The following is a 13,464-nucleotide window of genomic DNA, read 5'->3' on the forward strand; positions in this document are numbered from 1 at the left end:
TTTTCTGTGCAACTTGAATTATTTATCACAAGTACACACTACTTTTATGATTTTTTCCCCCTAAGGACTGAACCCAAGGATACTCTACCACTGAGCTACACCCTCAGCTCATTTTTTTAATTTTATTTTAAAACAGGTCTCACCGAGTTGCCCAAGCTGGACTTAAACTTGTGATTCTCAGACTAGGGTTGTGGCTCAGTGGTAGAGCACTTGCCTAGCGTGTGTGAGGCACTGGGTTTGATTCTCAGCACCACATATAAGTAAATAAATAAAATAAAGGTCCATCAACAATTAAAAAAAAAAAAACTTGTGATTCTCTTTGCCTCAGCATCCAGCTGCTTTTATGATTTTTAACAGAATGTCTTTTTTTTTTTAATTAAAGTAATCAAACACTCAAAATACAACTTACAGGAATGCCCCAACTAAAAGCAGTAGCAATGTATATCAATAACTGTTTTTTGATACCAATAATTGAATCCAAGGGTGCTTAGCCACTAAGCCACATCCCAGCCCTTTTTAATTTTTTGTTTTGAGATAGGGTCTCACTAAATTGCTGAGGCTGGCTTCAATCCTACTGCCTCAGCCCCCTGAGCCACTGGGATTATAGGCATGCACTATCATGTCTGGCTCAAGAACTTTAAAAAAAATTTTTTTTAGTTGTAGATAGACACATAATATCTTTATTTATTTGTATGTGGTGCTGAGGATGGAATCCAGTGCCTCACACATGTGAGGCAAGGACTTTATCACTGAGCTACAGTCCTAACACTTAAGAACTTTTTTAAATGGTCACAACTTTGATGGGAAAAGTAGCTCACTGGCAGAGAACTTGCCTGGCACGTGACATGCATTAGGTTCTATCCAGAATTGATAGCTTGCTTAGTATGTGAGAACAACCACCATCTGGTATCAGAAATGATCTTTGTTGTGAATGTGTAATAGATAAGTTGAATGAGTTGTTTTTTTCCTAGACCTAAGTATGAGTACTTTAAAGATAGCATTAACAGGGGCTGGGGTTGTGGCTCAGCGGTAGACCGCCCGCTGAGACACACACACACACACACACACACACACACACACACACACACACAAAACACACACACACACACACACACACACACACACACACACACACACACACACACACACACCCTCTGGCCTTAGAAGTGGACTAACAACTGAGAAAGATTACACTATAGGCTCAAAAGTTCTTGTGGCCAGGCATGGTGGCTCACACCTGGAATGCCAGTGACTTAGGAGGCTGAGGTGAAATGATCACAAGTTCAAAGTCAGCATCAGCAACTTGACAAGGCCCTAAGCAACTTAGAAAGACAACATCTCAAAATAAAAAGGACTGGGGATGTGGCTCAGTGGTTAAGTGCCCCTGGGTTCAATCCCCAGTACCACAAAATTTTTAAAAAATTATTAAAGTTCTTGGGAGTCAGATTATCCAGTTCAAATTTTTCACCACTTACTTGACAAGTTATCTCATGGAAACCAATTAACGTGCACCTCAGTTTCCCTATCTCAGATATTAGGTGGATAAAAGGAATTAATAATATATATGAAGTACAGTGGCCTACAGTACACTGCATAGAGAAAGCACTCCATAAAGGCTGGTCAGAAATAGTAGAAATAGGGGCTGGGGATGTGGCTCAAGCGGTAGCGCGCTCGCCTGGCATGCGTGCGGCCCAGGTTCGATCCTCAGCACCACATACAAACAAAGATGTTGTGTCCGCCGAGAACTAAAAAATAAATATTAAAAATTCTCTCTCTTGGGCTGGGGATGTGGCTCAAGCGGTAGCGCGCTCGCCTGGCAGGCGTGCGGCCCGGGTTCGATCCTCAGCACCACATACCAACAAAGATGTTGTGTCTGCCGAAAACTGAAAAATAAATATTAAAAATTCTCTCTGTCTCTCTGTCTCTCTCTCCTCTCTCCTCTGTCACTCTCTCTTTAAAAAAAAAAAATTCTCTCTCTCTTTCTCTCTCCTCTCTCATTCTCTCTTTAAAAAAAAAAAAAAAAGAAATAGTAGAAATAGTCAATCATCCTAAGGAAACAAGCAGCATGTGGAAAAACACCTTTATATACATGGAAAATATAGCTGGAAAAAAAAGAAACCACTATTAATAAAAGGACATAATTGTACATGAGGCACTGGGTTTGACCCCCGGAACCATATAAAAAAAATAAAGGTATTATGTGAATCTATTAAAAAAAAGTCATGTTATGTTTTCACAGAATATTTAATGACATAGAAATAATACTAGGCTTCAACGTTCCATTAAAAAAAACATGGCATATAACTGCACATCCATACATCATGACCAAATTCTGATTTTTAAAATAAGTAGCAAAAAAAATCATATAGTATTTGTGTGTGGTGTGTGTTGTGTGGAGCTGGGTACCCAAGGCCTCACATGTGTTAGGCAAGCACCTTACCACTAACCTATATCCCCAACCCAAAAAATTGTATAAATCACATTAAAACACATCCTAGCCCTCTCAAAGTGTTTATACAGTGAGTTAATGAAATCTGGAAGAAATAAAGAATATAAGGGGAGGAAAATTAAGAGAAACAGGAAGCCAGGTAAGTTACTCTGGCATTGATAATTTTCCATTTATGCCCACCCCTACTCTCTTATCTCCAAAAGGATGAATGGCTACTTCCAAAAATAAACACGCCAGCATAAAACAAAATAAAAAATTAGTGAAGAACAGACATCCACTACATTATACACTGCACTGAACTACACAGATGTCAGTTAAGAGTCAATTTTTTTTTAAGAGAGAGAGAATATTTTAATATTTATTTTTCAGTTTTCAGCGGACACAACATCTTTGTTTGTATGTGGTGCTGAGGATCAAACTCGGGCTGCACGCATGCCAGGCGAGCGCGCTACCGCTTGAGCCACATCCCCAGCCCAAGAGTCAATTTTAATAGCAATAAAACACTATTTGGTCAATTTGCCTAACAGACCTTAAAGGTAGCTTTCTATTGGTGATCATCAGAGGATTAATCACTCCAAACTTTAAGGAGGTTAGAAACAAGACAAAAAGAAAAAAACAATCTTTTCAAGGATGCAGATAAGTTACAAGAACTGCACAATTTCCCAGGGAGAACCCAAACCACAACCTAAATGGATCACTCCTTCCCAAAGACAGGAGTAGGTCCCACATCTCAGTACAGTGCAGCCCCTACCTCAGAGAGCAAGAAAAATCAGGTCCAGATATGAGGACAAGAGTTACTAAGAATGATCACAATTCCAGCTGTCCTAGCTCATTTTTATCACAGAGAGTTTCATGAATTATATATCACCTCGTTAAGAATACAGTGTAGGGGCTGGGGATGTGGCTCAAGCGGTAGCGCGCTTGCCTGGCATGCGTGCGGCCAGGGTTCGATCCTCAGCACCACATACCAACAAAGATGTTGTGTCTGCCGATAACTAAAAAATAAATATTAAAATTCTCTCTCTTTCTCTCTCTCTCTTTAAAAAAAATAGAATTAATCTAGAATTGTTTGCTGTGAATTGATTATGTCAATTGCAGTGTCTAGCATTAAGGATTGTCATTTAAAAAAAAAAAAAAAGAATACAGTGTAAGGATTCATCCTTTTCAAAAGTCCCTAACAAACTGGCCTGGGGTAAGACACCCAAGACTTCTGAGGAGAAAATCCCTGAACACCAATTATTGCTTTCAGCACTCAGCATCCTTGATAGTCTTATTTAAGCATTAAACTGGTCTCATTTAGAGAAGTGATAAGGAATCCAGCCACTGGCCTACTCACCTCTTAATTTGTAGTGATCAGATTTACAATCCTAGGTATATCACAGCAAGAACTCGGCCTCTTTTGAGAATGTTTTCATTACTTAAATGTAATCCTCCCCCCATTGAGCCACTACATATAAGTACACTTTAATCTCAAATTCTAATTAGAAGATGGTATGTCATGAGTTATTCAAATATAATTTTCAGGGCTGGGGTTGTGGCTGAAGTGGTAGAGCACTTGCCTAGCATGTGTGAGGCACTGGGTTTGATTCTCAGCACCATATAAAAATAAAATAAAGATATTGTATCCACCTAAAACTAAAAAATAAATATTTTTTTTAAATATATAATTTTCATATACATATTATTCACAATAACTAACATCCACTGAACATGTGTTATATGCCAAAAAAAATCTGTTTCTTAAGCAAGTTCTCATTTAATTCCCACCTCAACTCGTTAGGTTTTTTTTAAGATAAGGGAAAAGGTTACAAAAATCCTTTTTTTTTTTGTCTTTTCTTTACCCACTGTATTTTCAGCATTTCAAACTCTACCTGGCATATGAATGCATTCATTTATTTGTTGAAAAATAAAACTAATTTCCCAAGACCAAGCAACTGGTAAGTGGTAGAGCTAGGATTCCAACACAAGTCAATCTAATTCCAGAGCCTAAGCTTTTAACTACTAGGCAAAAGCCACAAGTCTGTGTAAGTGTGAGAGACATGTTCATTTTGATACAATTTCAAACTTGTAGAAAAGTTCCAGATTGTATAAGGAACTCCAATGTACTGATTACCCTAATTGTTTACACTGTGCCCCTCTGTAAACCTTTTATGTTCAACAGGTCAAGCAAATCAGTGTATACTAAAGGAAACAATCTCCTTTTCCCTTAACCCTTTCTTTTTTTTTTTAAATGTTTTTTTAGTGTTGATGGACCTTTATTTTATTCATTTATTTATATGCGGTGCTGAGAATTGAACCCAGTGCCTCACACATGTGAGGCAAGCACTCTACCACTGAGCCACAACCCCAGCCCCCCTTAACCCTTTCTTATTCCTTCTTGTCTGTACTCCGACCAACTGGCATCTACATCCCTAGTTCTAATCCTCCTGTCAACATTCCCCCTGCTGCTGCCCTCTCTCCAAAACCTCCATCCCTAGCACTGCCCTAAAGGCCAGCCCCTTCCTGTCCTCTGTCCTGAGCCTGTAGTCATGTGTATACAAAATGGGCACAAAGTCAACTGCAAAAAGGAAGCAGTATTCTCAGGAGATCAAGCTGATAAAGTCATTACAAAGAATGGTAAATTAAACAAGTATATATTTAAGATCAGAGATTAGCTTGAAATAAATTCTTGAAAATGCTGTAAACAGACAAAATAGAAATAGATACCAAAAATACATATTCCAACTTTAGAAAATGACAGGAATGCAAAAGATTTTCACTGTTAAAATAATATATACAACCAGCCAGGCATAGTGGTGCACATCTATAATCCCAGCAGCTCAGGAGGCTGAGGCAGGATAGCAAGTTCAAAGCCAGCTTCAGCAACCTAAGCAATTCAGCAAGACCCTGTCTCTAAGTAAAATATTTTTTTAAAGGGTTGGGGATGAGGCTCAGTGCTTAAGTGCCCCTGGGTTCAATTCCTGGTACCCCCCACAAAAAATAATAAATAAATAAATGATTGGAAAAGAAAATATATATATAAATATATACATATACATACATATTTAAAAGTCATGGGGGCTCAGTGGAAAAGTACTTGCCTAACATATGTGAGGCACTGGGTTCAATTCTCAGCACCACATAAAATAAATAAAATAAAAGTCCATAACCAACTAAAAAATATTTTTAAAAAAAGTAATGGAGGAAAGGAAGAAAAAAGGGAAATTGCATGGAAATGGAAGGAGACCCTCATTGTTACACAAAATTACATATAAGAGGTTGTGAGGGGAATGGGAAAATAAACAAGGAGAGAAATGAATTACAGTAGATGGGGTAGAGAGAGAAGATGGGAGGGGAGGGGAGGGGGGATAGTTGAGGATAGGAAAGGTAGCAGAATACAACAGTCACTAATATGGCATTATGTAAAAATGTGGATGTGTTACTTGATGTGATTCTGCAATCTGTATTTGGGGTAAAAATGGGAGTTCATAACCCACTTGAATCTAATGTATGAAATATGATATGTCAAGAGCTTTGTAATGTTTTGAACAACCAATTAAAAAAAAACAAGAAAAAAAAAGTAATGGACATCATTATAGAAATAAGAATTCTGGTTTTATGGCAGTTTCTTCAATGGTCAATTTTTTCTATTACATTTGTCTAAATTCATATCATTCTGGCTTACCTAATATGCTAAGTATAAAAAATGTGGACAGAGGGGAGGATAACAGTAAAAACAAAGGCCACCTTGATTTCTCCCCTAAGGGCAGCCACTGCTAACATTTTAACATGTTTAAATATGTTCTGGGGGAGCCAGGATTGTGGCTCAGTGGTAGAGTGCTTGGCTAGCATGCATGAGGCACCAGGTTCGAACCCTGGCAACACATAAAAATAAACAAATAAAAGTATTGTATCTACCTACAACTAAAAAATAAAAATAAAAAATATGTTCTGGGGGCTAGTGGACTGTGGCTCAGCGGTACTACACTTGCCTGGCATGTGTGAGGCACTGGGTTCGATTCTCAGCACCACGTATAAATAAATAAAGGCCTATCACAACTAAAAAATTTAAACAAAAATATGTTCTGGGAGCTGGGGTTGTGGCTCAGTGGTAGAGTGCTCACCTAGGATGCATAAAGCACTGGGTTCGATCCTCAGCACCACATAAAAATTAAAAAAAATACAGATGCTGTGTCCACCTAAAGTTAAAAAAATAAATATTTAAAAAAATATATATATGTTCTGATGCTGGGATTGTGGCTCAGTGGTAGAGCGCTTACCTGACGTGTGAGGCACTGGGTTCGATTCTCAGCAAATAAATGAATAAAATAAAGGTCTATCAACAACTAAAAAAATATTTTTAAAAAAATGTGTTCTGGTCATGCACAGTAGCACATGACCATCATCCCAGCTATCAGGTGGCTGTGGGAATAGGATCACAAAATGGAAGCCAGCCTGAGCAACTTAGTGGAACCTTGTCTAAAAATTAAATTTAAAAAGAGCAAGAGCATCTCACTCCAGTCAGAATGGCAGCTAGTATGAAGACAAACAACAATAAGCACTGGCGAGAATGTGGGGGGAAAGGCACCCTCATACACTGCTGGTGGGACTACAAACTGGTGCAGCCAATATGGAAAGCAGTATGGAGATTCCCTGGAAAATAGGGAACCACCATTGCCAGCTATCCCTCTCTTCAGTCTATACCCAAAGGACTTAAAATCAGCATACTATAGGACACAGCCACATCAATGTTTATAGCAGTACAATTCACAGTAATTAAACTGTGGAACCAACCAAGGTGCCCTTCAGTAGATAAATGGATAAAAAAAAAAAAAGTGGCATATGTACACAATGGAATATTACTCAGCAATAAAAGAGAATAAAATCATGGCATTTGCAGGTAAATGGATGGAGTTAGAGAAGATAATGCTAAGTGAAGTTAGCCAATCCCAAATGCCGAATGTTCTCTGATATAAGGAGGCTGATTCATAGTCTGGGAAGAGGGGGAGCATGGGAGGAATAGAAAAACTCTAGATAGGGCAGAGGGAGAGGAGGGGAAGGGAGGGGCAGGGGGTAAGAAATGATTGTGGAATGTGATGGACATCAGTACATGTATGAAGACACGAATTGGGGTGTGAATATATTTTGTATACAACCAGAGATATGAAAAATTTGTGCTCTATATGTGTAATATGAATTGTAATGCACTCCACTATCATATATAAATAAAAAAAAATCAATAAATAAAAGAGCAAGGGATGTAGTTCAGTGGTAAAGCACTTGCCTAGTATGTTGTTCAAACCCCAGTACCACAAAAAATGTGTGTTTATATACACATATATTTTTATCTATCATATTATGCATATGATATTCTATATATTAATCTGTTATGTTAATAATCATATTCTGTATATACATACATTATGATTATTAACCTAACAGATTAATGGGTTTCAGAGTGTCATTTCCATATATGCATCCTAACCAATTTGTACATGACAATTTTCAATAATCTAATGCTCCCAACTCAACCATAAAGTTGGCTGAAGGTGCAGCTCAGTGTGGTCCAAGTGCTTACATAGCAATACCCCAAGTGAGTTACCAGCTAACCTACTCTATACTTTCAAAGCCACTATTTTAGGTATTTCTTGCCTACTGATGACAGTGACAATACAGGAGTGGTACAGTAGCAACACCACTGGAGAAGCTAGGTGATAATATTCAATACAGTGATCTCCTACCAGGGTATCTGAAAAGTCTAACATGCTATTTGAAAAAGAAAGGGCAACAGATTAATCCACGAGAGCCTCTGATGGATTATGTAGCAACTAGCATGGATGAAGGGCCAGAAGCCCATCCAGGTAGGCTTGGAGGAAGTGGCAGGCTCTGTGTTATGAAGAAGCAAGCACCCTCCATCAGGAGGTGCTACGGAGGGCACAGACTGTAGAAAGCCAGGTGCTTTACAATGGGATTTTATTTTACCATCAAAATAAAACATTGATTCTACTACTGGGATACACAAGAAAAACAATTAGACTGTTTTAAGGACAAAAGACATAATGGATTTACTGAAATGTGAACTTTACTTCATATGTAATGAATTTTAGGTGATATAAGACATGATGATAGATGATACATTGTTTAACATCAAATTCCATAGCAAAAATTATCCCTTTCCAATTCTTTTTCAATTTTCAGAATCTATTAAAGAGAACATCTCACATAGATTATAGTTTATCCATCGTCTCCCTAACTGCTCATCTCCCATTTAAACAAAGAAAAGCCGGGTCCCAGTCTCAGATCCATCCACTGGGCAATGGTCACTTGCTAAGAAATAATGTTATTTTATTTGCTGAGAAGCTATATAACCGTTATGGTTACGAGAAGGGGATTTAAAGTAAACTGCTGTCACTTGATAAATGTAACCAATTACTTCATTGCTCTGTGCCACTTCCCTGTCTTCAAAATGAGGATAAATAGCATTTAACTCATGGAATTGGTGTAAGGATTAAATTAATTACTCCATACACAGTGCCCTGAACTTTAATACATAATAAGCAATGTTATTATTGTCATGCAACTGGTTTTGATTGTCTTGATAATTTTTTAACAGTAATACAAGTTTTCCTTTTATAATGATAACCAAAAGTTTCTTTCTTGACTAAATTGATTGAAATGATGTTGTGGCTTGAATATAGTCCCCAAATTTCTTGTGTTAGAAACTTAATGCCCACATTCATATGCTAATTTTATCTGAGATGAGATCTCCTGAGAAGTAACAGATTAGCTCATTCATGGATTATCAAGGGAGTGGCTTTGTAATAAAAGCATGATTCCTCTGGAATACTTGCTCTGTCTCACCATGTGATACCCTACCATGCTATACTGCATCAAGGCGGCCCTCACCAGATGCTGACCAGATTCTAGTACAATGCTCTTGAACTTCCCTGCCTCAGAACTGTGAGAAAGTACACCTCTGTTCTTTATCAGTTAGCCAGTCTCAGCTATTTTGTCATAGTAACAGAAAACAAACCAGTGAAAAACCAGCCTCTACTCAGAGCAAAGCCTGTCCAAGGAAGGGGGCGTGACCCTTGTCCTTGGAAAGACCCACAGAGCACTCCTGGGCACATACCCATCCTGCTGAGTTGTGTATCTACAAATAACAGGAGAGATCTGCTGCGCCAGGTGTCAATGACTCAGTCAGCCTAGGTGAGGACCCATAGCAACCCCCTAGCAACCACCAATCAGCATGAGACAGGGAGAATACCTTGGATGCCAGATGATCCTCCCTGTAGTTTATGGTGGTTAATAACATGTTGGGAAACCATGTAATTCAGCATGTACACCCCTCTTAGTTTAAACCAATCATTTCAAACGAATCCCCCTCTTGACCTAACCAATCACCCTTACCTAACTTGTTCCCACCAGTGAATGTGATAATCATGTTTTAGAGTTATTTTATGATTTTCCTGCGGTGTGTGATGATTTGCTAAGAGATGCTATGATGCATGTGAAGTCCCTGCCTTCCCCAAAGACTGTATAAAACTGCTGCAAACCCTGGGCTCGGGGCCTCTCAGCATCACCAGTTGCTGTGCGCGCGCACGGAGGACTGATCTAGCTCGCAATAAACACCTCTTGCTGCTTACATCGATCTTGGTCTCTGGTGGTCTTTTGGGGGTTCCAAATTCGAGCATAACACCAGGACAGGTAAGAAAAAAACTGAGTTAATATAAAGAAAAGCATACAGTACAAAATGAGCCTCAACCCAAGATCCACTCACAAAGACTGGACCAAACTACCCAGAAATAATGTTTTTTTCCTCTCCTTAAAAGCTTAGTTTTTCCCCAAAATGAGGCTCTATCAACTTTTTTACTATGACTCAAGATTCCTCCATATGCCTAGCAGGAGGAGATTCATGATTTCTCATGAAGGCATGAGACAGGTGCAACTCTACTCACAAAAATCCACTTTCTATAACTTCTCTTTCCACCCAGCCTTATAGTTACCTGAACCAAGAGAGCTAGAGGATGAGTGTTCTTGCCACCCACTGGAACCCCATGAGAAGCACTTGGGCAAGAGCCAACTGACCTTCAGGGCTTTGAAGATGACCCCAGGATGTCGGGGTGAACGGGTGGTGTTGTTCTCTAGCTGCTGCTCCAAAGCACGACGAAGCCCAGAAAAGTCTGTGGGGGGATTGTAAGTCCTCGTTCCCTTGTAGTGAATGGAGCTAAAAGCTTCAGGGAAGCGACCCAGCTTCCGGAACCGGTCCTGGATGAGCTTCTCTGGCACCTCTGACAGGTGATCTATACAAGCAGAAAGGAACATATGAGCAGTGAATCCCCTGTGTTCAATCCTAAGAATGTATGTTCTTAGGTGCACACACACCTACACCCACACATGCACACTATAAAACTAAGACATAGCCAGGCACAGTGGTGCAAATCTGTAATCCCAACAACTTTGGAGGCTAAGGCAGGAGCTTCACAAGTTCAAAGTCAGCCTTAGAAACTTTCTAAAAAGAAAAATCTAGCCAGGGATGTTGGCAAATGCCCAAAATTCCAGCTATTCAGGAGGCTAAAGAAGGAGGATTATCAAGTTGGAGGCCAGCCTGGGAAACCTAGTAAGACCCTGTTGCAAGATAAAAAATAAAAAAGGGCTAGGAGTCTTGCTCAGTGAAAGAGCTTTCCTCAGTTCAATCCCCAGTACTGGGGAAAAGACAAAACTAAGTAAAAATTTTAAAAAATTGAGTAAATAAAAAAAGTCTACACATGTCAAAGCATAACAGTGAACATCTTTGGGCTCAGCTCTCCTCTATTCCCCAGAGGTAACTGGAGTTCAATGTTAGAGACGTTTTTTGCCTCTGACCAGATATACTTGGGATGTTATTACTTTATAATATACTGTATCTGTCCTTGTTATGAAATTCTCTCCCATATGGTGGAGTCATCTACTAATAAGTATTTAAAATTCTATACTTTGAAAGGTTTAAAACTATAAAAATCATTTTTCGTGGTTCATAGCTATTACACAAATGTCATTTTGCATTTTCCTTGTAAACTTTATAACTGTTGCCTATTAATGTTTTGCAGAGATACTGCTGCTAATAAAACAACTTGAGTTAATTTGAGATAATATTATCTGTTATAAGTGATGGCTTATTAACACTGAATTTCAGTACTAATACTTTATGCTTTGAATATACACCTTGCTTCTTTGCCACTGCAGAGAAGGATAGGCTTCTTTCTCTTCCCCTCTCCCTGTTCCTCCCTAATCTCTACCCCTCCCTAATCTCAGGGGAAACAAGATTACCTTTCTTCCCCATTTTAGGTAGATTTATCTGTCCTTGTACACACCTGCCACAGGAACAAGTAATCCAGACTTGGGGAAGGCACAAGAAGATCTCAGAAATGACTATCTCCCAAATTAGCAAGTGAATTACAACTCCAACAGAGAACACAAGGAATGTAACCTTTGAATCACCTCTGTTCCTGCTGATTGGGAGAAAGAATCACAGCACAGGAGTCCCCTGTGCTTCTCCTCTGCTAACAGAAATTTTTTTTTTCCTTCTTCTCAAAATAAATAAAACAAAATTCTATATTGGCGCTGGGCATGGTGATGCATGCCACTGTCCCAGTGGCTCCACAGAGGCTAGGGCAGGAGCATCCCAATCTAAAAGCCAGCCTCAACAACTTAGGGAGGCCCTGTCTCAAATAAATAAATAAATAAAGAGGGCTGGGGATGTGGTCCAGTGGTTGAGGGCCCCTAAATTCAATCCCTAATACCAAAAAATAAATTAAAATTCTGTACTTGGAAAATTCTGGTCTTATATGATGAAGCTGTGGGCAAAGTTTGTGGTTCAAGTAAATTCAATAAGCAGTTTAGGAGTAAAGTAATATTTTTAAACAACAAAATCACTCCAATTAAAACTTAATTAGCACCAGGTACAGTGGTGCATACCTTTATCTCAGCAACTTGGAAAAGCCCTAAGCAATTCAGCCAGAGCCATTTCTAATAAAATATTTTAAAAGGCTAGGGATGTAGCTCTGTGGTTAAGCACCCCTAGTTCAATCCTTGGTTAACACCCCCCTTCAAAAAAAAAAAAAACTTAATTAGCTCAAATTTAAGGTAATAGACAGTAAAGAAAAGTAACCAAAATTCTGTAGTCATTCCCTACATTCACCTCATCTTGAATTTTTTCCAGGGGCTGCTACCTTTGAAGGGAGTAGCAGAAAAGGCCCTGGGGAAAGCCCATCAGTCACAGGCTTCTCCTTAAGCCACCCAGGAGCCACCACTTCCGCATAATATCAGCTCACAGTCTGTCCCTGAAGATGTAATCACTACTGCACTTTTAAAAACCCAAGTACAGGTTCAACATCCCAAATCTGAAAATCTGAAACCTGACATGCTCCAAATTCTGAAGTTCTTCAGCATTAGATGTTAGAGCATTTCCAACTTCAGATTTTTAGATTAGGGATACTCCACTAGTAAACTCTGAGCAATTATTCCAAATTCCTAAATCTGAAACACTTTTGGTCACAAGCATGTTTTTTTTATTAATTGTTCATGAGAATACAATGATTTTGACATATCATACATTTAAATCACATGGGGTATGAATTCTCATTTTTCCAAGTGTACAGGTTGCAGAACCACATTGGTTATACGGCCACGTATATACATACAGCAAGCATTTTGGGTAAGGGGATACTCAACCTGTAATTCCTTTTCCGAATACCCTCCTACCTAGTAATCCTTCATCTAGAAAAGTAATAAGATCAATCAGAAAACCAGAAATTCTCTAAGACAGCTATTCAGAAAGAGAAAATCCAATCATCAGTTTGTTTACAACTCTGGCACCCCTCTTACTGGCATAAAATCTGGCTGCCCTGGTTCTATCTTGAGGTTTCAAGAAGCTACAATGGTATTCCAGAAATAAATATGGACTTATGAGTTAAAGACCTTGACTTGAGGGCTGGGGATGTGGCTCAAGTGGTAGCGCACTCGCCTAGCATGCGTGCGGCCCAGGTTCGATCCTC

General features: G+C 39.0%; 1 protein-coding gene across 1 annotated transcript in view; it reads right to left on the reverse strand.

The window, feature by feature from the left end:
- Zfyve1 (zinc finger FYVE-type containing 1) overlaps window positions 1-13,464 on the reverse strand; it is a 59,536-nt gene that overhangs the window by 16,912 nt on the left and 29,160 nt on the right. Inside the window, 1 exon segment of the mRNA XM_078050468.1 lies at window positions 10,517-10,731. Within this exon segment, the coding sequence (XP_077906594.1) occupies window positions 10,517-10,731 (215 nt within the window).

This window comes from Ictidomys tridecemlineatus, chromosome 5, assembly GCF_052094955.1.
Source record: "Ictidomys tridecemlineatus isolate mIctTri1 chromosome 5, mIctTri1.hap1, whole genome shotgun sequence".
NCBI classification, from domain to species: domain Eukaryota; kingdom Metazoa; phylum Chordata; class Mammalia; order Rodentia; family Sciuridae; genus Ictidomys; species Ictidomys tridecemlineatus.